The 27,658-nt window shown below is 44.3% G+C and overlaps 1 protein-coding gene across 4 annotated transcripts in view; it reads left to right on the top strand.

Annotated features, from left to right (window-relative positions):
• The window catches only part of DIDO1 (death inducer-obliterator 1), a 56,234-nt gene that overhangs the window by 16,547 nt on the left and 12,029 nt on the right, over positions 1-27,658 (top strand). For all 4 annotated transcript variants that reach the window (XM_023511950.1, XM_023511951.1, XM_003787858.3 and 1 more), the window contains exons 2-15: positions 4,950-5,146; positions 6,623-6,735; positions 7,624-8,461; positions 9,097-9,418; positions 11,096-11,308; positions 12,394-12,607; positions 21,352-21,829; positions 21,968-22,127; positions 23,179-23,295; positions 23,425-23,529; positions 24,272-24,407; positions 24,978-25,506; positions 25,904-26,057; positions 26,613-26,702. In XM_023511950.1, the coding sequence (XP_023367718.1) occupies positions 7,626-8,461; positions 9,097-9,418; positions 11,096-11,308; positions 12,394-12,607; positions 21,352-21,829; positions 21,968-22,127; positions 23,179-23,295; positions 23,425-23,529; positions 24,272-24,407; positions 24,978-25,506; positions 25,904-26,057; positions 26,613-26,702 (3,354 nt within the window). In that variant the 5' untranslated portion in view covers positions 4,950-5,146; positions 6,623-6,735; positions 7,624-7,625. The remainder of the gene's footprint in view (positions 1-4,949; positions 5,147-6,622; positions 6,736-7,623; positions 8,462-9,096; positions 9,419-11,095; positions 11,309-12,393; positions 12,608-21,351; positions 21,830-21,967; positions 22,128-23,178; positions 23,296-23,424; positions 23,530-24,271; positions 24,408-24,977; positions 25,507-25,903; positions 26,058-26,612; positions 26,703-27,658) is intronic.

Raw genomic sequence — 27,658 nt, 5'->3', positions numbered from 1 at the left:
GTTGTTTGGCGGGCCCAGGCTGGGGATTCGAACCCGCCACCTTAGGTGTATGTGGCTGGCGCCTTAGCCGCTTGAGCCACAGGCGCCGAGCCAACTTTGAATTTTTTATCTAAAAGATTTAAATGTAATTTATGCAGTTGAATCAGATTCTGTATAGGTAGTATTTTAGAAGCCAATGGAAATTGGGTTCCTGGGGCCCAAAGCCTTTTGCTGTTTGGGTTTGCAGTGTTCCCAGCCATTTCAATGGTTGCTGGGGCAAGGACTTCTTCTGAGATTTCTACTATTCTCTTAATGAAAACTTACCTATGAAAGACTTTTATTGAGTAATGTTTCTTTCTTTCGTTTTTTGGTAATTGAAAGAACTTGTAGCCAGCATCTTCTTAGTCTCTTCTCATCCACATAACAAAGGGCTGCTAAGAGAGAAGACTCATGGTAGACAAAATATAAATAAACGTGAATAGATCTTAGGTTAACTTGTCAGAATTAACAAACTCTGAGTTAGCAAAGTCTAAAACAGTAGGATTTTATTGTAGCATTGGATATAATTTCTGACTGTTAGTTTTGAATGTTTCAGGGGAAAATGAAGTTTGAAGAAATATAACATTTTGCTAACAGGTGGAAAATATACATTTGCACGTTACCTTTTTCCTTAGAAATCAGCTGTTTCCAGGGTGTGTGTGTGCTGTGTTCTTAAAATTGGAACTTTGATAGAGTTCATATCATTTTAAAATGTCTTAAAGATTTAATTACTAAGAAATTAGTTTTAAGTTTGTGAAACTAAAAATCTTAAGACAGGCTGCTGCTTCAGTTATTAATCAGATTTCAGAATAAAGAAAAGTTGAACATTCAGAATTAAGAATGGTTCTAAAGTCAGGTGTTTCTAAATTTATAGTTGAATTTCTTTTAAGTAACAGGCTTTTCTTTCTTTTTTTTTTAATTTTAATGGACAGGATCTTCCTTTTGTCACCCAGGCTGGAATGCAGTGGGGCACAGTGATCCTGGTTCACTACAGCCTCAAACTCCTGGGCTCAAGGGATCCTCCCACCTCTGGTGCGTGCTGCCACGCCCAGCTAGTTTCTTTCTCTCCCTCTTTTCCTCCCCTCTTCCCTTTTTTCCTCCCCTCCCCTCCCCTCCCGTCCCTCCTCCTCCCTGCCTCCATTCATCCCCCCCTCCCCTCTAATATTGCTCAGGCTGTTTTTCTTTAAGTTACATTTTTAAAAAATTCACTGTTGGCAGTGTAACATTTTGATGAGTTGGGGGGACCTGAAGGGAAAATTTAGAGGTTATTGTAGAACACATTTGTGGAAGGAAATGCGTGAAGTCTCCTCTAAAGTGTGGTTATGTATTAATCGCCTTGCACATAGATGTGCTAATAGAAACAGCACGGTTATGTAAGTTCTTTTGAGTACCCTTCCTTGGACCCATGGGGGGAGTCCAGATACCTTTTCTGGGGGAAAGGGGCCAAAACTGTTTCCACAATAATAGTCAAACATTGAACCTTTTCTCCCAAATTTGACTCATGTACCCTGGAACAAAGGTAGGTCAGAGCCCTTTATCACACTCTGTGCATGTAAAAATGTATTGGTCCCCCTTAAGAGGCCCTTATTAAGCAGTAAATATTACCAGTTTTATTATCTCAATGTTATGTTTTCCCTGTGATGAAATGTCAGGTACACATAGGGCACTTCAGCTGCCTCCTGCATGGGGTAGCTATCTCCAGGTAGGGCCATGTGGAGTAGGGTGAGCTGACCAGCCAGCTTCTCCTTGGACATTGTCCCATCTTTGAGAGAACCACAGACTAGATGAGTTTTCAGACTCCATATTTGGCGGATGTTTTCTCCAAAGTGAATTAATGTGAGTTTCAAGGAAAGCAACCAACAGTATCTGTTGCTGAGGATAAGATTGTAGCTATGGAGAGAACGAATTTTGGAACACTTGTGTCTACCATGGTAAGCTTGATGGCTTCCCAGTGATGACTTCTAAGAAGATCAAAGGTGTCATCACTGAATGTGTATGTGGCCTAATGACAAGTGTCAATATTTGGGATCTCTGTCATAAACTCAGTGACTGGTGTTTTCTGACTTCCAGCACATGTGCAGGTAAAAGATGCATTGAGAAGGCATCATAGACCAGTGAATTTTAATGTGAGAACATGAAAAGTTCATTGATAGGAATTCAGATATTTGCAACTAACTTTTATGAAATGTACTACTTGTCAAGATGTGGTGTAATGTCCAAGAACATCCACAATTATGTGAAAAGACTGTTAAAATACTCCATTTTCTAAATGAAATGTCTGTGTTTGGCAGGGTTTCTTCATGTATTTCGGGCAAAACAACATATGGGACTGGGCTGAATGCAGCATCAGTAACCAGACATTACTTTTTCTTTTCTCTCTCTCTTTTTTTTTTTTCCCCCACTGGGGCTGGGTTTGAACCCACCACCTCTAGCATATGGGGCCAGCACCCTATCCTTTCGAGCCACAGGCACGGCCCCAGACGTTACTTTTTCATTTAAAAAGTATAGTGGATTCTGAGTTATAGTTCTTCTTTCTAAAAACTGTGATGATTTACTATTTTAACACATATTTAAAATTTTAGAAATACCAGTAGATGTATTCCACATAAACCATATAGCTTTTGTGGTCTTCAACTTGGAGGAGCATAAAGGTGTCCAGAGACAGTTGGAGAGTTGCTGTGGAGGGTGATGAATGATGATGAAGGTCTGCCATCTGTCCTGGTCTTGAGCAGCAGCCTTGCAGGCTTTGTTAGTAAAGCTGCTGTGCAAAGTTGGCATATATTTATTTTTCTTCAACCTAAGATATCATAGCGTTATCCCTACTTTTACTGAGTAGAAAATGGAGCAATTTTCAGCAGAAGAAAAATAGTGCTGAATTTTAAATTCATAATTCAGTGTTAACTTAGAGTTTGTTCACTTCTCAGTTTCAGGAATGCTTGCATTTATTTCTCTTCCTTTTGGGGGAAAAATTGGTATTAATATGATGAGACTGCAGTTTTATGATCACATTTCCCACTGTATTATACTGTATAGTGTGTATAAATAAGGGCTAATCACAAATTGTGCTAGATAGAGACTTAAACACTTTTGTCTTGATATATATGTGTTTTATTCCGTAAGATGACTGAAATATGAGGTTTTCTGTGTTAAGTTATGAAAAGAAATTTTGAAACTACATTTTATGAGCTCGGGGCCTGTAGCTCAGCAACTAGGGCGCCAGCCACATACATCAGAGGTGGCAGGTTCGAATTCAGCCCTGGCCTGCCAAGCAACAATGACAACTACAGCCAAAAAATACCCCAGCATGGTGGCAGGCGCCTATAGTCCTAGCTACTTTCGAGGCTGAGTGAGGCAAGAGAAAGTCCAAGAGTTTGAGGTTGCTGTGAGCTGTGATGCCAGGCTTTACTGAGTACAACATAGTGAGACTCTGTCTCAAATTAAAAAAAAAAAAATTTATGATCTGATCTGTTTTGAATATGTCTTTTATCTCTTTCTGCATAACAGAATGTGTTTCTGTAGAATGCAAGTTGAGTCTAGAAACATGTTTATTTTTCGGATTAATGTGAATGTATTTTATTGCCCAGGCTGTGGTGCAGTAGTGCAGTCACAGCTCACTGAATCCTTTTAACTCCTAGGATCAAGTGATCCTCCTACCTTAGCTTCCCAAACAGCACTCCACCACACTTGGCTAAATTTTTTAGATTTTTTTTTTCTTTTTGTAGAGATAGGGTCTTTGTGTTGTTCAGGCTGGTCTCCAGTTTCTGGCCTCAAATGAATCCTTCCTTGTTGGTCTTCCAAAATTCTGGGATTACAGGCATGAGCCACCTTACCTGGGCTGGATTACTACAAATCAGATTTTTAAAAAATGTTTTATTCTTGAGAACATCTAATATTTTTGCTTTTATAAGTGTTTACTATTGTGAACTATAACAATTTGAGAAATACAATAGACCCTCCATAGTTGACCACCTCCTTAAGTTGACCTATTTTTCATAAACCAGACATGTAACATATCAGTACAGGAGGCCTAGTCCTTACATTGACCACCTCTGTCTGTTGACCAGTTTCTTACAGTCCCTTGGTTAGTCAATTTATAGATATTCTACTGTAGTTTCTAAACCTTCCAAGCAGTTGTTTTGAGAGTAGGTATACCACATTGAAGAGATTGTGGCCATGGTGATGCCACTGGGGAGTGCTGAAGTCTTAAAATGGTCCCTGTCTCTTTAAAAGAAGGGAGGTGGAATGTTTGTCCCTTTGTGTTGAGGTCACTTAGGAGACCACCCTTGGAGGGAAGGCAGTTGGAGTGAGGCTGAGGAAGAAGTGAGAGGGACTCAGCTCAGTAGAGGGACTCTGAGGTAGATGTGTTCAAAGTAAAAACCCAGGACCTAGCTGGAAATGAAGGCATTGTGAACCTTTGAGTGTGCGGATGTGGCTATGTGAAAAATAAAAGAGGATAAATGGGTTTTTAAAATATATACATATGAACTGTCATAGTGCTTATGAACTCATAGTAATGATAAACATCAGTTTTCTAGAAAAGAATTTTAGTGTCTTAATTAAAATGATGTAGCTACAGTATAAATAATTTTAAATGATTACCTTATGTAATTTTCATTCATTTGTTTACTTTTTGTTTATGTTTCTCTGTGTTGGGATTTATTGGGCCGGGTCCATCTGACAAGTAGGCTCAAAATTGGAAAGAAGCTGATGTTCAATTATTGGTCTTTGAGCCTCTCCGGGCTGTGCCTATGCTGCACTTGAGTGGGTCTGTCCTGGCTCCTTCCTCGCAGGGTGTAGTGACATTATCTGCCATGCTATGTAAAGTTCTCTGCAGACAAGTGGTGTCCTGGTGCCCTTTTTAAAATTATTATTGAAATTTGGTTTTAGTTATAATTTTAAAGTCTATAAGATATTTTCTCACTTTCTTTTAGGAGCTTACTCCATGGAAGCAGTCTGTGGATAAGCTGAATTGTTGACAATTCAAATCCTCTAACTGGTCAACAGTGACCTACAACAGCACTGTGGGGAGGCCTGGCTGTCTACTGGGACCAGCAGATCTCTTGGCCAGGTTTTTTTGTTGCTTTTAGGATTTCCGGGGAAAGTGTCCAGGCTTTCCATATTGGGGCAGGTAAAGTATCCATACTGTTACTCAATAGCAACAACATTTTGACTTAATGAGTTTGTAAATAGAAAATCACTTGTAAAGAAACTGATACAGTGTAGTGTTCATAATTATTTAAAATACAAGCAGCCCTTCATATCATTGGGTTCCATATCTGTGGATTCTAAGTCCTTGGCCACACCAGATTGAGAATATTGGGGGGAAACCAAAAAATAACAATGTAACAGGTTCAGTGCCTGTGGCTCAAGTGGCTAAGGCACCGGCCACATACGCCTAAGGTGGTGGGTTCGAATGCAGCCCAGGCCCACCAAACAACAATGATGGCTGCAACCAAAAAATAGCCAGGCGTTGTGGCGGGCACCTGTGGTCCCAGCTACTTGGGAGGTGGAGGTAGGAGACTCGCTTGAACCTAGGAGTTGGAGGTTGCTGTGAGCTGTGATGCTTTGGCACTCTACACAAGAGGACAGCTTGAGGCTCTGTCTCAAAAAAAAATGTAACAGTAAAAATTACAAATTTTTAAAAAAATATATAGTTTAATTACTGTTTGCCACGCATTCACATTTTATTATATGCTACAAGTAAGAGATTTAAAGTGTATGCGAGGATGTACACAGGTTTTATACATTGCACTGTTTTATGGAGACTTGAATGTCTGCAGATGTTGGTATCCAAGGGGTTTCCTAAAACTAGTTTATATTCTAAACTTTAGCCTAAGGTTTTTAGATAAAAAGTAAATTGTATTATAAAGTAGAACTCTTCCTGCAGAAAACCATCACCAAGGCTACAGCTCCTGGATTCCCTTTTCAGCCTAGCATGAGCTTCTCTGGTTCTCAGAGCTAGAGGGACCATAACCCTTCTGGGCAGAGGCTGGTGCAAGCCCCTGAAACTGCAGCTTTGATAAAAATTCCAAAATATTGTATGAAAATCTTACCCTTATTTAAGATCTCTATCAGATTCACTGCAAATTTGTTGCTTTGCCCAAGCAGAGAAACTATTTTCCTAAAAATAAAATTTGTAGTGTGAATGGTTATGATTGATGTGGTTGAGTAACTACCTTGCCACATGTGTGTACTGTAAGGAGTGTGATAGCAGTTGGCTGTGACTTGCCTAGTCCCCTGTCTGGCAGCAGAGCCTCCTTTCTGCTCACTGCTGTCTCCAGTGCCTGGCTCCCAGACTGTATCTGAGTGCTCCTGGAGCCTTAAGAGTTCTTGATCTGAGTTAGGATCACTGTTGGCACCCTGACTTGGTTTAGCTGTGTCTTTTGGTGGTGGAGTCAGCTCAGATGACCATAGAAGTAGTATCATCTTGGGCTTAGCAGCTTCTGAGTTGACCTGGGAGTGTGTGGTCAAGTTTACAGGGCAGGGAGGTCACTGTTAGGCAGCAGTTACTACTGGACAAGAAAGGGGGAAATGACAACAGCATTTAGAGAGAAGCATAAAAACCCCAAGTGATTTTAAATTTTTTGTGTTCTATATTTTTAAGGTTTTCCTTTTATACCAGTTCTTCTCCTAGGATGGAACATGGCATAAAGTCAGAGTCCTCATTAGCATTTAAGTGTGATTAAAGTCTGGACAGCTTGGAAGAGAATTCTCAAGGTATATACTGTCTTTCAGGTTTTTGTCCTTGTTGACAAGAATAAAGGTTTCACAGATATGCTTTAGTAATTTGTGAGAAAGTAAAAAAGAGTAAAGAAGTATGCCTTAAAACTGCCACCTAGGTCAGTATTTTCTGAGTGTCTAGTTATCTGTTGCTGTTAACAGTATCTCCAAAACTCAATGACTTTAAAAAAAAAAAAAAGGCCCATTTTATATCTCACAACCTTTTGGGTCAGAGATCTGGGCAGTCCTCTCACTTGGTGCCAAGGAGTGTCGCTCAGCAGTCAGTCAGCTACAGTGGATGCTTGCATGGAGGATCCGAGACAGCATCCTGCCTGGCCCTGGCCCTGCTTGGTCTTCCCAACAGGGTCATCACAGCCTAGGGCTCCAAAATCCATGACAGACTTGGATCCTCTGGCAGCCCAGGCTCAAGTGGACACACTGTGTTCCAGGGCCAGGCAGCTCAACAACACAAGGATGTGCCAGGTAGTGTGCATGCTGTCCATGCTGCCACACTAGGCATGTCAGCCCTGAGGTTTGCTGGTGGCCTTACACTGCTTGTGCTGTTAATTTGATTCCTGTTTTTCTATATTACCTGCCTTGTAAAGCCACTGAGCAGTTAATGGCACTTATGCACTTGGCTCCCTGAGTATGGTTTTCCCTCTAAACAGTAGTAGTTAACAGTTAAAAAGGTCTTCAGGAGCCCCCTCAGATAGTCTCTCACCACACTTAGGAAACAGGTTGAAAGGCCACGGAGAGCCCAGCTTTTGTGGGGAGAAAACTGTTTGTTGCTGTTAGTACCTTTCATCTGGGTAGGAGCTGCTTCCCCTTCTTTGCTTCTTCACTTGGTGGTTTGTTGGCCATGATGTGACTGCATTTCGTCATTAGGTATGGATGACAAATGTGACCTGAGCAACGAGGAGACACCCAAGGCTATCAAGCCCACTAGTAAAGAGTTCAGAAAAACATGGGGTTTTCGAAGAACCACTATTGCCAAGCGAGAGGGTGTGGGTGACACAGAGACCGAACCTGGGGATCAACACCAGCAGCAGCAGCACAGCCTCTCTTTACGGCGCAGTGGCAGGCAGCCCAAGCGCACAGAGCGGGTGGAGGAGTTCCTTACCACTGTGCGGCGCCGTGGGCGGAGGAGTGCACCCGTCCCCCTCGAGGATTCCAGCGAGCCAACATCTTGTCCAGTCACAGATGCGGAAACTGCCTCAGAAGGGAGCGTAGAAAGCACTTCGGACATTAGAAGTGGTCCCAAGTCTGGCTCTGCACGTGTGAAGGAGCGACCAGCCTCTTCGGAAAAGGCCAAAGGCGTTGATGATGAGGATGCCACTTCTGATAGTGACAGTGATGGCCTGACCTTGAAAGAGCTTCAGAATCGCCTTCGAAGAAAGCGAGAACAAGAGCCTGCCGAGCGGCCCCCCAAAGGCATCCAGAACCGCCTGCGGAAGAAGCGACGAGAGGAGGACCCCACAGAAACAGTGGATGTAGAGGCAGGCGGTACTGTGGAGAGCGTAGTGCCCAGTAAGCAGGAGCCCGAGGATGCACAGGGGGCTGCATCCCAGGCAGGGAATGATGATGGAGAGGGTGAGGCAGAGGGGAAAGTGGCTCAGGGGGTTGAAGATGAAGAACCCGGGGACTCGAGCAAGCCTAAGCCTGAGTGTGAGGTGTATGACCCCAACGCCCTGTATTGCATCTGCCGCCAGCCTCATAACAACAGGTAGGTCCTATGGGTACCTGAGCTTTCAGAGACATCCAAGGGTGAAAATAAGACAGTTTTCCCTGGGCAGGGTGAGTGAGTAAACTGAAGAAGATGAGCAAGTCATCAATAAGGAAACACAAGCACTGGATAAGGACGGCCCGGGGCCTCTGGTAGCTCTCCACTATGGTAGCCACTGGCTGCATGTGGTTGTTTGCAGTTAGAGTGGCAGCATGAGGTGACATGGAAAGCCACATGCTGCCAGTGGCTCCTGTGCAGAGTGCTGTGATCGTACCATGGTTGGACCCTGTGGGCATTTGGGAGGCAGGAGGGAGCCATCTGCTGGCTGGGTGGTGGGATAAATGTGTGGCTGTGGTTTTCTGTAGACATACACTGAAGCATCCAGGGTGAAATGCCTTGAACCCTGTAGTCCACTGGTACAAGTCTCTAGTCAAAAGAAGAACGATGCAAATCAAATTTGGTTGAACATTAATAAAATCGAGAGAGGTCTTGGGTGTTCTTTATTCCTGTTTAATTTTTCTGTATATTTGCATTTTCTCGTAACAGAATGTTAAAATCCATTTGACTTAATATATTGACATGTGAATGTTCAGCTCTCACTTCTCATTCCTGACACCAATACTTTGTAATTTCAGGTTTATGATTTGCTGTGACCGATGTGAGGAATGGTTTCACGGTGATTGTGTGGGCATTTCTGAGGCCCGAGGGAGGCTTTTGGAAAGGAATGGGGAAGATTATATCTGCCCAAACTGTACCATCCTTCAAGTGCAAGATGAGCCTAATTCAGAAACCACAGATCAACAAGAGACTAAATTTAGACCTGGAGATGCTGATGGCACAGATATTACAAGCATAGGGACAGTAGAACAAAAATCCAGTGAAGACCAAGGGATAAAGGGTAGAATTGAGAAAGCTGCAAATCCAAGTGGCAAAAAGAAGCTCAAGATCTTCCAGCCTGTAAGTATTTGTGGCCAGGGCAGATGTTGAGGGCCATCCTTACATGTGTCAGACTCATGTGAGTAGGGAGGTCTTCTGGGGCTGGCACCGTGTCTCCACTGGGATTGTACCCTGCTCACACGCTTCTGCCTGCTTCCTGGGCTATTACTGACTTAACTTTTTTAAAATTAGTCTTTCTGTAAATATTCTTAGTGTACTTGCATGTTTTTTGTACTTTGGCAGGTTGGTTTTGGTGTTGCACTAACCACACCTCTGTGCACTGGTGGCCCCTGGGTGCATGAGCTCAGTGCATTGTTTCTGCCAGCTCTTGTGCTTCTCAGTGCCTCCTTCCCACCTGGTCATGTGCTCCTTTGTCACATTTCCCACATAACAGCTCTGTTAGGGGAGCTGTCTCAAGCTCTCTGTTCCCATGCCACTTCCCAGTGTGCTCAGCCTCTACACACTGGGCTTTCCTGGATCCTGGGCCATCCATACCTGCCACCTGTGCCTTCGAGGCTGTTGGGTGGGCAGGAAGCTTTTAGATCACTTTGCGTAGAAACGTCTCTGCCTTAACATTCTTGCACTGTGTCAGCTGCAAGGCGCTAGTGTGAAGACTGGGCCATTTAAATGAATGTGCTCTGGAGACATTAAGAGGGACCAAGTAGGAATGCTGTATTAGCTGTCAAGATGAAATTCAGTCATTGAGAATTAAGGAATATGTAAATTAATGGGGGAAATCGTCAGTTTTGTCTTTATTCTCCAAGTATTTGACATAAGCCTAAATTTTATAAGTAAAATTTAGATTCTATGGAGGAAAAACAATAATGTTAAATACTCAATTTGAGACAAAAGGTTTTGCTCAAATACATTTGAGGTACATGTTTGTTTTTAGTTGTGACCATTAAAACATACTTGAGTGATTATAAATGGAAGCCACTAGTGTCCTGCTCATGTGGTATTATTTCCTACTGTTGCAAACACATGACCACAAACTTAGCTTGAAACAGCACTGTTGTGATCTTAGTTTCCAAGAGAATCCTGGGCTTTGCTTAGCTGAGCCCTTTGCATGACTCCAGGTCACACAGCCAGAGCTGTGGTCTCATCAGAGACTCAGCTAGAGGACAAGTCCCATCCAGAAGCCTTCATGTGGCTCAGTATATAAGTAAGTCCCATATAGCTTATACTAAAAACTGGTCTGTTGCTTATCTGAAACTGAAATTTATCTGAGTAGTCCTGTATTTTATTTGGCAGCCATACCTTCACATTCTGCCCATGCATGGTCCTCTCAAAACCAGCAATGGAGTCTTCTCTCTTCATGAAAGTCCCAGTCCCTCTTTCTGGGGTTTCTCTGTAATTATGTCAGACCCTCTTGACTCAGAATTATCCCATTTGGGGCTTTATACCTGCAAAATTCCTGTACCTTTGCCCTATAACAGAACCTAATTATTGTGTGAAATCCCATTGTGATCTCAGAGCACAGCACTGGGAGTCCTTGAGATCAGTCACTTAGGCATTCTTGTGAAAGTGCCCTGCACAGAGCACAGAATCATGAAGCTTGAGTAAACAAAAGTAAATTCTCCTTAACTGAATTTGACCTTGACACTATATAAAATCACTGTAAGTAGTGCTTTTACAAAATATTTTTAACTGCCAGGTTCTGGCCATACATTGCCTGAAGTTGCCTATTTTATCCTGCAGGTTGTAGAGGCCCCTGGTGCCTCCAAGTGCATCGGCCCTGGGTGCTCCAGTGTGGCACAGCCTGACTCTGTGTACTGCAGTAATGACTGCATCCTTAAACATGCCGCAGCAACTATGAAATTCCTAAGTTCAGGTAAAGAGCAAAAGCCAAAGCCTAAAGAAAAGGTCAAGATCAAGGCAGAAAAGTTCAATCTTCCAAAATGTAGTGTTCAGGTAAGTTGACCGTGTCCCCATTTTTGTCTGTTTACGGAGTGCAGGAGATGGCTGTTCCAACCTAGTGCGAATTGTGTTGTTTCTGCATTTTCCTTTTCTGGGTTTCTACCAATTTTCTTTCTCTACCCATTAGCTGAGGGATTAATTGATACAAATTAACAAAACATATGCAGGCAGCTGGCTGCTGCATGGAGGGGGTAAGATTCAGGACACAGTCCTGTAAGTGGAAAGTGATTCACAGGGCAGTAGAAGGGATGTGTTCTGGGCACAGCCATGTGCTCCATATAAGACCTTACTCTCAAAACCATCTGGTTTCTATACTCCCTGTAACTTGGGGAGAGCCCTATAACTTGGGGAGAACCATTTAGAGACCACACACTTGTCTTAGGCCCTTCCTTGGTCTCAGGTAGTTATGGCCATGTTATGGCCTCTGTCACATTTGTGACAATGCATAAGTTAGCACTGTTTGAGGAGGGTAGAGCATTGATTTTCAAATGCTTATTTAGCTTTTAGATGACTTAATTTTTAGGGCTGGTAATCTTAAATCTAAAACTGCCAAAGAAGCAGTTGCAGCATAAAGAGAATGTCAGTGCTGAGATTGCCCTAGACCCTGTGGCCACCCTGAGTCACCAGGTTTCCAGTTGAGAGTATGGAATGACTGTCCATACTCATTCCTTCGCACAGCATTGCAGCGCACTGTGGTGGACACAGCCTCACACATCACATGCATGGTCCTTTCCCCCTGTGCCTGTGCCTACCTGGTCTCACAGCCTCACTCAAGGGGCTCCTTGATCTGTCATCTTGGCTGCCTTAGACATCAACCAAGTTACAGGTGATTCCATGTCAGGGACCGTCACCACTGAAATAGTCCAAATCCCAGCTATTGTGTGGGTGTGCTGAGGACCCCTGGGTTGAACACGTGTGGCCAGAGTGCTGCTGGGCAGGTGGGGTGGTTGACCTCAGGATGGGTGCAAGGTGGTAAAGTGACCTGAAGAAGAGATGGGACTGTGATCTTCATTGCTCAGAGAAATGAAGCAAAGGTATATCTTAACCTTTTAATGATTGGTATTTTACTGATTATCCAGGCAGGCATTAAAATCTCTGCTATGCACAAGAGACCAGCTCCAGAAAAGAAAGAAAACACAGTGAAGAAGGTGCTTATGGCCCCGTCTAGAAACGAAGCCCTTGGGAAGGAAGCAGCCTGTGAAAGCAGCACGCCATCCTGGGCAAGCGATCACAATTACAATGCAGTGAAGCCAGAAAAGACTGCTGCTCCCTCGCCATCACTGTTGTGTAAATGTATGTATCACCTAGGGGCTGGCCTCCTGCACCCCTCCCACTCTCTCTGGATCCCGTCCCCTGGGTGCGTCCAGGACTGGGAGTTGCAGCTGTGCTTTAATGCTGGTCGTAAATGTTGGCTGCACCGTCAGAGCTGGAAGCAAAGCCCATGTCCAAGATGCCTCCTGACCCATGTGTCTTTCCCTAATCTGTGGGAACTTCTGTCTCTGTTTTCAAGAGCTATACAAACCTCATTGGCAAGTGTTCCCACTTTGACAATTTAGTTTTTTAATCTCTATTTTTATTATCAGGCTCTGGTAAGTATGTGTATCATCTTCATCAAAGTCTGATTGAATAGAGAGACTGTCCAGCGTTTAGAATTCATCACTGTCCAAACATCAGTTATTTTTATTGTTCTGTATAAACTTAGGAGATTTTTCCACATTATCAGTTTTCAACGATAAAGTCATCACTTCTTTTTCAATGCTGTAGGGGATCCATCTGCAAATTAGTACTGCATCTGATTTTCAATTTAGGTACGATGTTCAGGAGTTGGATTTACTTTTGATTGGGCAGGTAGGGTTTTTCATGCTCAGTCCACATGCTGCACACCCACATACACTCTCGGCTTATAAAAGCCAGTTAACCTGCTATCCCACAGTGAGCAGTGTCCTTGCAGAAGGCAAAGTGTCTTAGGCTTGGTATCTGACTCTTCTCTTAAATTTTTAGAATGTTAAAGGTCATCCCCTGCACCAAATTTCAAATTAACAAGATGAAGATATTTCAGATCTTTTAAACCCTAGTATAGTCATGCACCTTGAATCTGCGTCTTGTTACTGTTTTTCAGCCTTAACACTCCAAAGATAAGTTTGGAGATTATTTAAACTAGATCCTTTGGACACATACTCTTTTAAACTTTTTTTAGTTCCGTTTTTATTTATGCTGTTAATAGTACATTTTTTTTGTGCTTTTGTAAAAACCACCAAAAGGTTAAATGGCCCTGACTTCCAAGGTTGTAGCAGGGAGCTGTGTGTACTTGCCTTTAGTGAGCCTGTTAGCAGGTGACTGGGGAGGGCGCTCCTGCAGGGGGTGGTAGAGCTGGTGTGGCTGAAAACATATACTTCATTTTGATAATGCAAACAGCCCAAGACCTAAGAATTGGAGTCACAAGTAAACTGAATTAACCAGTTGACCTATTATAATGGATCTCACTACATTTCTGGCTGTTTGAGCTAAGAATTTTATGCTAACAAATAATGTCTCAAATGTTCATCAGATTATGACACTTCTACAAAACAGCACTTTTACAGAGCTATATATGATAGAACTCTGTAAATTGACCACCCAAGAGACTGTAAAAACCCTGTCAGCATAAGGAGCTAGGCCTACTATACTGATTGTACATGTGGCACATTCTAGTCAGTGAAAATTAGGTCAACATAAGGTGGTCAATTTAGGGCAGGGGTCACTATAGAGCTTCTGCTGTACTTAAGGTCAGTACCCCTGTTTGTGGGCAGGGAGTGCTCTGTGGGATTATGCAGAGTGCCTTCAGTCATTATGGCCTCACTCATGTTATGGGCACATGACCATCCGGGAAAGAAAGATGAGGGAGGGATGTGACCACAGCGCATGTAACTGGGTGATCATTTCAGGTTGCTTGATTTCTATATGTATCGACTGGAGGTGGGAGGTTGCCCCTGAGACTCCACATTTGTGGGAGTTTTAGGAGACGTTGTACATTGGGGAAGATGTGGAAAAACGATGGACTCTGAACCCTGAATTAACTGCTGCCTCTTACCTCTCTCTGGGCTGAGAGAGGTGTGAGGAGCTGGGAGGAACCTGGAGGCTGAGGAGGCTGATTGCCTCTTGGGGGTTTTGGTTTGACCTTTCTGCCTCCTCCCATCATGACATATCAGTCCCTTATGAAAGCTGATGTGCTTCTGGGACAGGAATCTGGGACAAATTAATGACTGGTTGAGCTTCCCAGCACATCTATACCTCAAGATTAAAATCAGTGGTTATTCAGACTTCATACACAGCATGAATAGGGGACACATTTTTGAGCTAGTAACTTCTGGTCAATTTTCTGTTAACCCAGAAATGTCATCTTTCCACAGGGGGGTTGGGAGAAGGGCAGGGCATTCCTGAGTGCAGTTACCCTGTCCCTTCCTCTCCCCAACATCACTACACCTCCGTCCGCAGCCCCAGTGGGCGCGATGCGGGGAACACCATGCACACAGGCCATCAGAACTCTGAACCCCAAGGACCATTGCCCTGCCTCCTGGCTGCCTGCCGAGCAGGCTTTTCCTGGTGCGTATACTGGGTCTCCAGTGGATTTTCTTGTGAGTTGGCACATACCCCCACTCCCTGTGCCTTGCCAGAAGACTGCGTGGTAGCTGCACAGCTGCTGCTCCTTCCCATGGGCTCCTGTTGGGCAGGCAGGACCTTGCTGTGCAGGAACACCTACTAATGCATTAAGGTGGGGGCTACCACTGATAGGTATCGGTAGACCCTTCACATCCTCACACTCCTCTGATTTGTTTTAGAAGTTTTTTAGGATTTCTGTACAATTTCTTTAATTTATGGAAACAGTTGGCATTTATTTCTCCCCAAGATCATGATGTTCCTTTGGTGTTTTTATATTCTTATTTTCCCATACTTTTTTCTCTTTATTTCCACTGTTAACCTCCCATTATTGTCAAGGTATCAAGTGGGCTATACAATTTCTTCTAAAATGTTTCTGGTTTATTAGAATGTTGAAATGGAATTCTGGTATTTATATTTATAGGCATAATTCCTAGTATTTTGGACTCCCTAAATGGCTCACTAAGTGACTTAAAACACTGGGGATCTGAACCGGTTTTGACCAGAAAAACAGATCTCTACAGTCATTTCATCTAGCTGCGGGAATTAAAATGGAAAAACCGTACCACCTGTAAGCCCCGATCCAGAGGACCTGTAATGTGCCTCACCCAGGTAGAAGCCCGCCCCTGCTCATGTGTGCCTGCCACAGAGGTGGCGAAATGGATGGAGGAGAACACAGATGTTCACAAGGATAACTCGTGTCATGGGCTCCAGAAGCACTTTCACTGAAATCCTAAGGAGGAGCAGTTTTCCTGTAATAAATACAGGAGGGTTCTAGAAACTAAAGAGGGTCTGTGGGGGAAGGAGTGTGTTTCACCAGTTCTGTGAGTCGTCTCACCTTCCCAGAGCTGTCAGTGGCAATAAAATGAGGTTGGGAGTAACCAGACTTTGTACATCCAAACTGGTCTCCTCCCAATTAGAGAAAAGATGAAAATTTGTACTGAGAAAAGATTTAGCTTGAAAGCTGTTTTTTAATGTTACTCGTGTACCTGGAATTTTCATGGTTGTCAATAATGACGTTCTTTGGTATTTTAAAGTGTTCTTATAAACTTTTAAAAGGAGCCTACTGTTCAGAAAATTAAACTATGGAAAAGTTTTGCATCTCTATAAACTTGAACCTGCAGTTGGAGACCCCTCGGCACTGTCCTGTGGCATCCTGCAGTCTATTTCTCAACTGCCCCCTCATTCTTGGGCTTCGGCCACCTTGGGGGGTGGTGTGAGAGGGTTAGGAATTTCCAGCAGGATTGGTCCTGCTAAATTCACCACCTCTGAAGTGACCTTCATATAACCCTTTGTAGCTGTGAGTTTAATCCTCTTTAAAGATTAATGCTCCAGGAAAGTCCCTCTGATGGCATTATCCTGTCAATAGAGCGCAAAGGTCACCTCTGAAGATACCAGCTGAGTCTTCCAATATGGTACACAACTTTCAGGTATATTTGCACGAAGTTGTAAAATACTTAATATTTTTGTGTTTTTTTCTTTGTATTACACATCAACATGCACATAGTGATAGTCTTAGCTTCTAAAAATTAGAGAAGTAAACTTAGAAGATTGATGAGGACTTTTGTCATTTACATAAATGGAGGTTGGGGCAACTTTCATTGCCAAGAGCCTGGAGGACTTGGACAAGAAGAAAATGAGGTAACTGCTGTGCACTCCGCGCTGCACTCTGCACGGTGGGATTCCCACTGGGTGGGGGCCATGTGGGAGGAGGGTTTGGGCTACTCTAACCCCCTTGCTGTGCTGGTTTAAGTAGGGAAACAGTGTAGGCACAGATGGTGTTGGTTAAGATTTAACCTTCTTAACATACTCAGAGTGCCTGTTACTGGTTTGGGAGAGCTTCAGAAAGCAGCAGCTCAGCTGCCGAATGAGTCCTGGGCACCAGTTCTGGGTTCAGGCATCAGGCACACACCACTACACAGCTGAGCACATGGCCCCCAACGTGGCCCTTGTCACATGTCATTCTGGCCACACACTTTGTTTTTTGTTTGTTTGTTTTTGCCGTTTGGGGCTAGGGCTGGGTTTGAACCCACCACCTCCAGTATTTGGGGCCAGTACCCTACTCCTTTGAGCCACAGGCACTGCCCTGGCCACGCACTTTGAAGACAAATGTGTATTACCAACCCAACATGAATCAGGTTTTAATTTGATTTTCAAAGTATTCTGAGGCAAACCAAGGAAGGGTCATTTCCTCCAGGTATGCAGTTGCTTTTTGATTTGCTTTTTAAGAGATATACACCACTTTGTTAAGGTGGAATTAACTCAAATATTGAGCATAAAAAGTTAATCCAGGGAGAGCTTTGTCCCAAAACATGACAGCTTAGCTGTGGGCCTCCACAGAAATGCTCTAGTTGTAATGATCACCCAGAGGAACACTGATAATGTAGTCTTGTTATTTGGGGATTATCCATATTTTATCCAATATGAAACCAAATCAGTAGCTTACTGACTTGTAAAGTGATGAGTCATTTGGAAATACTAAAGCATGTTGCAAGGAGCAGGAGAGTATTTCCCTTACCACTGTCGCCTTACTGCCTCACACTGGGAAAGATGTCAGTGAAGAAACAGTTGAACTGGGAACCTACAGAAAAGTAAAGCTGATGCTGAAGGGCAGAGCTTGCTTCCAGTTCCCCTGCCATGTTCCTGAAGGGCCCTGAGCGCCAGCTGCAGCTGAGGAGGATTCAGGGCACCCAGTTCCATGGGCAGGTCGACAGGGCCAAAAAAAACAGGTCAAAGACGAGACAGTGGTTCTTGGCCAGCATGGTGCTGTGAGGAACCGTCCAGCAGGGGCGATTGGTCACTAGACGGCACCTGTGGGGTGTGGCTGGGCAGACGCGGTCTCTTGCCCATGTTTTAATCCCCTTCTAGCTGTAGTTTCACCTGGGCAGTTGTACTGGCCATCTTCCCAAGAAGGCATTAGCTAGCGCCCTCAGTCCTCGGTTTCCTGCTGCTCCCTTAAGACCCACTAGTGCCACCCAGTGGCTGCCAAGTAGCACCACAGTCAGCTTTCCTGCGTGACAAGACGTCTAGTGTCTGCTTCGGGGACATGAGCCAATTAGCACTGCTGACCCTGTGCACGACCAGACCCCAGACCCAGCAGCAGCGATTCTATTTGGGGCAGTGGCATGGCCCACTGGGCAGCTGCTCCTGTAGCCATCTAGGTGCAGATAGCTCTCTACCTCCCCTCAGGCAGGGAGACCCTGCCCTGGACAGGCAGCTCTGTTCTGATGAGACCACTCTGGCTTGAGGCAGCCAGACAGCACCATGTGGGGCAGCGCGTAGGTTAAATGCTGGTTCTCTACGACAGGGTTTTTTGCCTGTGCAGTTACTGAGAATTATCCCTTACTCTTCTGTAAACTTAAAACACAACATAATACAGGTAAAAGAGAATTTGGGTGAAGAATATGCAGATTTTGGATGTAGCACTACTCCAGAAAATGAGCTGCTCATAGTCAATGCCATTTCAGCAAACAACCCAAGTTCAAGACCAGCAGCCCCTAGAGTGCCTGCTAGAAAGAACTTAAGCAGCTTTGAACATACCCCTTCAGAATTGAAGGGGCCTGATTTATGTTACCAGACAACAGGTGAACGGGAGGCAAGTCTATTGGTATTCTACCAGTTTTAGGACATTTTACCAGTGATTTATTTAACTAATTATACCTGTTTATGTATTCTGAGGGCAGGGGGGGCTTTTTTTTTTTTTTTAGAGACAGGTCCTTGCCCTGTTGGCCAGGCTGGAATACGGTGGTATCATAGCTCACTGAAACTTTGAAATCCTGGGCTCACGCAATCCCACCTCTGCCTTCCAAGGATTGGGACAATAGGGATGCCTAACCTTGCCCTCCCAGCTAAATTTTTCCATTTGGTCAGGCTGGTCCCAGTTAACCCGCTGCCTCTGCCTCCCGAAGTTATTTATATGCTTTTAAAATACAGGTTAGGGATAACAAAGGTTGGCTTTAAAAAGGCAGAAACAGTAAATCTCAAAATAGCAAATTTTAGTAGTTGAAGGAAAGCCATCCCCTGCCTTTTAAGTAGATGACATGCATTTACTATTACCACTCTTTGGTAATGGGTGGTATTAACCACACATATTAGGAATGTCCTAAAAATCTCTTGAAGGGGGTTTCATCTCAATGAGGGGGAAATTACACCAGTAAAAGTGTTGATCCTAAACACTCGTTCAAAAGCTTTTGATTTGGAGAAATGGAGTCATGATTCTTGGAGTTAACACATACTTGTAACCTGAAGCAAGGTAAGTGTTAGATGTCAAAGTTCTATTTCAGGGCATGTCGCAAGTGTCCTGTGTGTTACGTTGAAGGAGTTTTATTGAGGTTTCTGGAGACACCTTCGACCAGCTTTTTAGAATTATTTAAGCATGCAATACTAAAATATAAAATACACTTGGTGAAGTTTCTAGTTGTAGATACTGAATGTTTTTAGGTTTCAGTTTTTGTCATGACGGGTTCGTTGTTTTAGTGACTACCAGACAGTAGTTTCCAGTCCAGTGTCACAGTCTTTTTACATTGTCCTCTAGCACTTTTTCCTTGCTGTGTTTTCAGAGTTTATCCCTTCCCTGCCCCTCCCCCTCACTTCCTGCACCAAGGAAAGGGGCTTCTGCTGATTTTTTTTAACCTAACCTCTTGTAGACCTTGTTAGCTGAGTCTGAGTTGTCAAAAATAAATCTAAAAATGCTAAGATACCATGACTCGAGGTGTGTGGGCTTGATCTGATGAAGAGACGTGTAGAACTGGAGACGAAGAGTTTCCCGGACAGTGAGGTGGAGTCGTGTCCTTGGCTCCTGTTTCCTCTTTCTTCAGGCACTGCTGTTGCTTTATGGCAACTCTATTTACAAGGCCAACTCCCAAAGGGATAATGCTTTGGGGGATGTAGCTTTTGATGACTGGCTGTGGGGCCTAGGAATGCTAGCTGGTGGGGGGGGGGGAGCCGTGAACAAACCACCGTTGGCAAGGAGTAAGCTTGGGGCATGAGGTAGGAATTATCATTGAAATAACTGTCAGAGAATACATGGAAATTTTATAGAGGTGGAGTTGATGTTTGATAACACTGATAGTGCCCAGAGCTTTGGGTCCACAAAGTGCTGCCATAAATTTTGTAAAACTTAAGGATTTTGTTTAACCTGCAAAGTAGAACTTGCAGCCCCCAGGATGTTAGATATTTTGTGTGGCTATAGGAAGGCCTGTCGGCAGTCTGCTGGTGTGGCCAGGCCAGGGCTATTAGGCCTCCTTTGTAGATGTAGCCTTGGCTTGTCCCTAGCCTTCATACCACTCATTGTTAGAAGCAGTTAACAGGAATAGTGGTAAAGGGGAACTACCTATTTATCTTTAACCCCTGGTCAAAATTGGAGAGATCACTGAAGGAGCTGTTATGTATGTCCCTTATGTGTATATTGGGCATTCTGGGGTCTGGCTGCTACATGGATGGCCAGGAAGTCTTTGCCCAGGGAGATGTCTTACTTGGTGTAGCACCACAGGCCTGGGCCCCCCTGCTGCAGGGCTTTCACTCCTTTGTCCCGCTGCCTGGCTTCCTGTCACATTCTTAGTGGCCAAGACAAGTGTGATCCACCAACACCAAACCCTTGCTCCCTGACCAAGGAACTGAGGTTGCTGATCTTTGGGTTCTGGTGATATAGGGGTTATAATGTGATCAGTTATTTACTGGCACGTAACTTTGGCAAGCTAAGTTTCAACTGTTTTTGTTTGAGCTTTTTACTACAATCTTGGGATTAAAAGCACTAATTATCTCTCCATGTTACTGAATTCAACTTGAGGGGTGTGAATGGGAACATCTATGTAACAGTATCGCTGTACTCTCAGCATCCAACTCTTAGTATGCAAACAAAATTTTCACCATCTTTCCATACTTGTGTGGTCTCCACCTGACTTATCTGGAAGTTCAGATGTGTTACCCTACACCCAGACAGCCAGCACATTGCTGCCTCCAAGGCACTACAAGGGTTCAGTGTGCATGTGAAGTGAACTTTACTACCCTTCCTGAAAAGATTTGGAAACTTAGGTTAATAAATTGCATATGGATTAATAATGAAAGTGCTATTCAAAATCTGCCTTTTCTTGATTATGTGAAATGGTCCTTCAGTTTTAAGGCTTAGCTGGTGATGAAATCAAGACTTTGACAATTAGGTTTCGTCGGTTGTAGTCAAAGGGATAAGAGTATAATAAAGCATTTTTCTTTCTGAAGTAAAATGCAGTCACTGTCATAAATGCTGTTAACAGTCCTAAACTCAGTTTCTGAAATTTTAAGATTTAGAATTTTTTTCCTCCAGATGTATCTCATTTCATTGTGCCTGATGTGTGAAAGTTTTAAGGGCAAGCCAAATGGGGCACACCCTGCCCTCCCTCACTAAACCTGCCTTCTCTTTGCAGCCATGAAGGAAGACAGGAGATCCGAGGAGAAGGTAGTGGCAGTGGCAGCTGCGGCAACCTCAAAGAAAACAACCCCTGTAGGCTCCACGGTGGGCAAACAACCTTCACCTAGAAGTCTTGTCCCAAAGAAGTCTCCACCTTTCACTAACTTGGCAGCAGCCAAACCAACCATTAAAAAGTCACCCTCAGGCTTCAAGGGTACCATTCCCAAGAGGCCATGGCTCTCGGCCACCCAGTCGGGTGGTGCTTCTGCTGCCAAACAGGCAGGACCAACGCCTGTCCCTGTGACAGCTGCTTCCAAAAAGTTGCCAAGTTCTGCTGCTTTGGTTGGAGCCATAAGGAAACCAGCAGCCACCTCTGTTTCCACGGCATCTGCTGTCCCAGGGCGCCTTGGGGCCACAAGCCCTGCCCCATCACAGCCAAACTCACAAATTCGGCAAAACATAAGACGCTCCTTGAAGGAGATTTTGTGGAAAAGGTGGGCTGTCCTGCTTGATTTCTTCTCAGTTATAGTGGAAGATCTCCCATTTATAGTGGAGCCGCTTCAAGAGCGCCCCACTGTTTGAAAATGTTACCTATGCAAATGGTTTATATAGTTCCTTTTTATTCTGTTTAGAGTCAATGACAGCGATGACTTAATTATGACAGAAAATGAAGTAGGAAAAATTGCCCTCCATATTGAGAAGGAGATGTTTAACTTGTTCCAAGTTACAGATAATCGCTACAAGAGTAAATACCGCAGCATCATGTTCAACCTCAAGGACCCTAAAAATCAGGTGTGTGTGTGATCACTGTCTTTGGTGTATTTCCAACTGGAGTAAATTTGCTGTGCAGTTTCTGTAAGCTGAATTTCACAGTAACAAACCAAACAGCATTTTGGAATTATTTGTGTTCCTTCTGTGAAAGCTAGAAAGTCTTCCTGTGCCGTTTTTTTAGGCCCTGGGTGTTATAGTGCGGATCAGGGGCCCTTCCTACCCTGGTTGGAGTTCTGTGTGGGCCTCTCTGGCTCCCCCTGGAGTGTGTGTTTTATTTCACCAGATTAGTCCAAATACTGTAAAATTTTAAGCCCTTAACTGGCTCCAAAATAAAGTTTTTATTTATCCCACTCTATGGGTGTGTCTGTATTCTGGCTTCAGACAACCTTTTCTGCCTCACTTTCTCCCCATTACTTGTCAGCTGAGCAAGCCTGAAGCGGTGGCCTCTTGGGGGTAATGAGCAGGACACCTGGAGATCTTAGCTCTCACACAGGTGCCTGCCGATCACACTCAGCAGGCGTGGCTGGGGCCTCATGGTGCCTGGGTGATCCTGCTGCCATGTGATCAAGGCAAAAGTGGAGGCTGATGATGAGCTTCCCGCCTGGCGAGGCCTCTCCCTTGGTTCTCCCTGTTGGCCTCTGAACTCCCGCCTGTGTTAAGAATTGGGTATTCAGATATTCTGCATTTTATTAACAAATCCCTGGCAGAAATGCTTTCTTCTTGACTTTATTCCAAGTGCCTTTTGTCCTATGTATGTGGTTTGGTTTTTCCTGTGGAGATGTGAAGGGGTTTGGCAGAATTGGTATGGCACAGGCCTGGAGATCGTTGTTTGACTTTAACACACTTTCTGGGTCCCCACTCTGGTACACACTCTACAGGCTGTGGGGGGAGGTGGATGAGGTCACGTCCCTGGCATGGTGCTGTGGGCAGTTGAGTGCTCAGGTTGCTGTCATGTGGCCCTTGACCCTCTGGGCAGCACTTCTGTGCTTGCTGCTGTGCTTCCACATCCTTTCCAAAGTAACAGAGACTCAAATATTTTTTGAACAAATGAGTGAAAGATGTTTGTTTATAGGGACTCTTTCATCGTGTTCTGCGCGAAGAAATCTCTTTGGCAAAACTTGTGAGAATGAAGCCAGAAGAGCTTGTATCTAAAGAGCTTTCCACATGGAAGGAGAGGCCAGCAAGATCTGTGAGTGCCGATGAAGGTGTCGCTGAGGGCTGGACACTGGGCTTCCCAGATGCACACTCAACTGAGTGAGTGATGCTTTCCTGCTGGAAAACAAAGCTTAAGGCTCTGATTGTTTCTGCTTCCTTGCAGGTAATGGAGTCCAGAACTAAACTGCACAGCGAGAGCAAGAAGACAGCTGTGAGACAGGAGCCCGTTCCTGATATGGAAGATTCTCCACCAGTGTCAGATTCAGATGTGAGCATTGGGGTTTTCAGTGCTAACAAAGAATAAGTCCATTCTTGGTATTCCAAGTATTTTTAGGTTTCTTATATTATTGGGAAGACACTGAGCCTATACCAAGTACATATAATTGTATTATTTCTCAAGTACTTATATTTAGTGTTTTTGTTTGTTTCTTTGTTTTTAATAAGGAGACAAGGTCTCACTCTGTGGCCCAGGCTGGAGGGCAGTGGTGTCATCACAGCTCACTGCAGCCTTGAGCTCTTGGGCTCAAATGATGCTCCTGCCTCAGCCTCCCGAGGAGCTGGGACTATGGCCCCCACCACACCTAACTCAGTGACCTCTTTTCTTCCCAGTGGTTAGTGGTGGTTTTTTTTTTTTTTTTTTTTTTTTTTTTGAGACAGAGCCTCAAGTTGTCCCCCTGGGTAGAGTGCCATGGCATCACAGCTCACAGCAACCTCCAACTCCTGGGCTTAAGCAAGTCTCCTGCCTCTGCCTCCCAAGTAGCTAGGACCACAGGCACCCGCCACAATGCTCGGCTATTTTTTGGTTGCAGCCATCATTGTAAGGCGGGCCCGGGCTGGATTCAAACCCGCCACCTTAGGTGTATGTGGCTGGCGCCTTAGCCACTTGAGCCATAGGCGCTGAGCCATTCCCAGTGGTTCTTAATAACATGAGACTTTTTTCATGTGTACTGTTGATTTGGAGATGGATTTGGGAAAGAACTGACAACCTTGTTTTGTGCTTTCCCTTCCAGGAGCAGCAAGAGTCCGTGCGGGCTGTCCCTGAGAAGAGCGCCGCGCCTCTTCTCGATGTCTTCAGCAGTATGTTGAAAGACACAACAAGTCAGCACCGGGCACATCTCTTTGATCTGAACTGTAAAATTTGTACAGGTGAGTACAGTTTGGGGGATGGAATTTTGGAGACGAGAATAAATTTGATTTTGTTTAAAATCACTAATCTTTCTCAAAGCAATTATACTTGACCAAGTTTGAGCAGATAAAAAAAGTCAGAATAATTTCCTGAAATCCATAAAATTACCCCATCTTTATAGTGTTGCTGTTGCTTTTTTTTTCTCCTTGAGACAGAATCTCACCTGGGTAGACAGAATCTACCCTGGGTAGAGTGCCATGGTCTGTCATAGCACATAGCAGTCTCAGACTCCTAGGCTTGAGCAGTCTTCTTGCCTCAACCTCCCAGTGGCTGCAACTACAGGTGCCTGCCACAACACCCAGGTAGTTTTTCTATTTTTAGTAGAGATGGGGTCTCACTCTTGCTTAGGCTGGTCTCAACATTCTGAGCTCAAGCAATCTACTGCCTCTGCCTCCCAGAGGGCTAGGATCACAGGCGTGAGCCACCAAACCCACCCGATATTTGATTTTTGTAAGAAATTACTTATTGTGAGCAGAGTGTGCTCCTGAACGTGTCAGGTTTCTCCTGAAGTCTCCTCTCATGCTCTTCAGGTCAGGTTCCATCATCAGAAGATGAACCAGCACCAAAAAAACAAAAGCTGTCAGTTTCAACTAAAAAAGAAGACTTAAAATCCAAGTATGACAGCTCTCCATCCGATGCAGTTCCCACATCAGCTGACGAAGTGATACCAGAAACTCTGCCGGAAGATGCTTCTGAGACAGACCTGGAAGGTGCTTCTCATCCAGATGTGGGGAGACAGTATTTCCCTGGGCCTCCAGGAGAGAGCCATCCTGAGCCTTCCCTGCTAGAAGACCTCTCCCCCTGTCCAGCCTCCTGTGGGAGTGGGGTGGTCACCACCGTCACTATGTCCGGCCGGGACCCCAGGACTGCTCCAAGCAGTTTGTGCACAGGCCCAGCCTCCACAGCATGCCGTCCAGACAGCACCCACATGGCGGAAACCAGACAGGATGTGCCAAAGCCTGCCATGACCACCATGATGGTGCCCAAGTCCATCCTGGCCAAGCCATCCTCATCCCCTGACCCAAGATACTTATCAGTTCCACCATCACCAAATATCAGGTGTGTACTTTAGGGGTGGTATGAAAGGGCAAATGTTTTATCTTTTAGATTAACAGAAGACTAAGTAGTTTAACTCCAAAATATACCTAGAAATGTAACTTTTCATACTTTACAAGATCCAGTTTTATGATGCCTCATTATTATTTTGCAAGTATAGGTCTTGAAAACTGAAATTCAAATTTATGGGTATCCAGTTTTGTTGCCTATTTGGTTTTGTTTTCTTTAACCAAAATGTATCATTATGGCAAAAGTAGTTAATTAACAAAAATAAGATACCAAAACTTGCAGGAATTCACTTTTGCTTTTGAATATGAAGTCTTCGTACTTTGAAATCCTCATTATACAAAGAGAGAGATTTACGTGGTGTTGTTTTTTTCTTTATGGTTTTGTTTTACAGCATCTCAGAGTCACGGTCCCCTCCTGAAGGAGACACAACCCTCTTTTTGTCTCGACTCAGCACCATTTGGAAAGGATTTATTAACATGCAGAGTGTAGCGAAATTTGTCACTAAGGCGTATCCTGTCTCTGGGTGTTTTGATTATCTCAGTGAGGTTAGAACCAAGAAAGTGTGTGTCTTTGTGTCTGTGTCTTTCATAGGAATTTCTACATGAGAGCCGCATACCTGATAACTGTGCACCGCTGACCTGGGTACAAAGGTGCCAGTAAAGGGGAAGCAGAGACAAGTCAGCAGGCGTCTATCAGACGTGTGCGCCTGGCCACTATCATGGCCCGGGGGGTATGGCCTGTCTCGGGGGCTGGCATGATAACCCCATGGCAGGTCTTTATTTTTCAGTTAGCATTATGGGAGGAGTTATCCATGATGTACACCGTGTGTGTACGTAAAAGGTACTGTGGACATTTGGGCGGTGGCTTCTGAATATCACCTTGTCTGGCAGAAGGTATCACACCACCCTTGACTTTCATAACTCATAATCCTGGATGTCAGTTAACCAGTCAATGTTAATGCAGTTTTTAGCATTTTCTTTGGAATAGTTGTGGTTTTCTTAAATATTTGGGTACTTTGGTGCCTTGAAATTACTACATTAATCTGTTTCTGAGTACTATAAACTTCACCAGTTATTTACTCAAAGCACTTTTCTATTTAGGATCTGCCTGATACAATTCACATTGGTGGGAGGATTGCACCGAAGACAGTTTGGGACTATGTTGGCAAACTCAAGTCTTCTGTGTCCAAGGTATCTGCTCCTGATATAAACTGTCTGCAACAGGGGAAGATAGTGTCTATTTAAATACGCTTTTATTTAACTTCTCATTTTGATGGGCCAATACGTAAAATGTTAGCCTACAATTTATTAGGTATTTCTAAGTCAATGTTAAAAATTAAGTCTAGGCCAGGAGTTAGAGGTTGCAGTGAGCCCCTGCTCTCCACCTGGGCAATGGTGAGAGTCTGTCTCAAAATAAACACTTTAAGGTTTATATAGTTCAGTGATAGCAGTTTGTTCAGATTTTATTGTAATAATTTACTTGCAGTTAGATTTCAGAAGAAGTTCATGGACTTCTTTTCCTTGTTTCATCGTGATTGAAGGAACAGGCAAAGGGCACTCAGCCTGGGCCTATGAATGGGCTTTGGTTTTGGGGGGCATCCTAAAATTTAGCTATAGCTATGTGTATGTCTGTGAGTTTTCCTCGAGGAAGATCTGTAGTTTTCCTTTTTTTTTGAGACAGAGCCTCAAGCTATCCCCCTGGGTAGAATGCCGTGGCATCACAGCTCACAGCAACCTCCAACTCCTGGGCTCAAGCAGTCTCCTGCCTCAGCCTCCCAAGTAGCTGGGACCACAGGCGCCCGCCACAACGCCCGGCTATGTTTTGGTTGCAGCCGTCATTGTTGTTTGGCAGGTCCGGGCTGGATTCGAACCCGCCACCTTAGGTGTATGTGGCTGGTGCCTTAGCCACTTGAGCCACAGGCGCCGAGCCGGATCTGTAGTTTTCATCAGGTTCCCAGACCCTTCATCTTGTTTAACCATCTCCATGACCTCAGTGACTTCAGTGGCATGTGTGCAGGGAGAGCTGCTCTGTCCCAGCCCTGCCAAGTGTGCACTTCCTGTGAGCTCTTTCTCTACCCATGTGAGAAAGTGTGGCACTGTACTGTGAGCACAGGGAAGGGTTTTTTTTTTTTTTTTTTTTTTTTTTT

Source organism: Otolemur garnettii, unplaced genomic scaffold (assembly GCF_000181295.1).
Source record: "Otolemur garnettii isolate 467f Iridium unplaced genomic scaffold, OtoGar3 scaffold00023, whole genome shotgun sequence".
Classification (NCBI taxonomy): Eukaryota; Metazoa; Chordata; class Mammalia; order Primates; family Galagidae; genus Otolemur; species Otolemur garnettii.
Note: the sequence above shows the minus strand (reverse complement) of the source record. Positions and strands in the feature narration are given on the sequence as shown.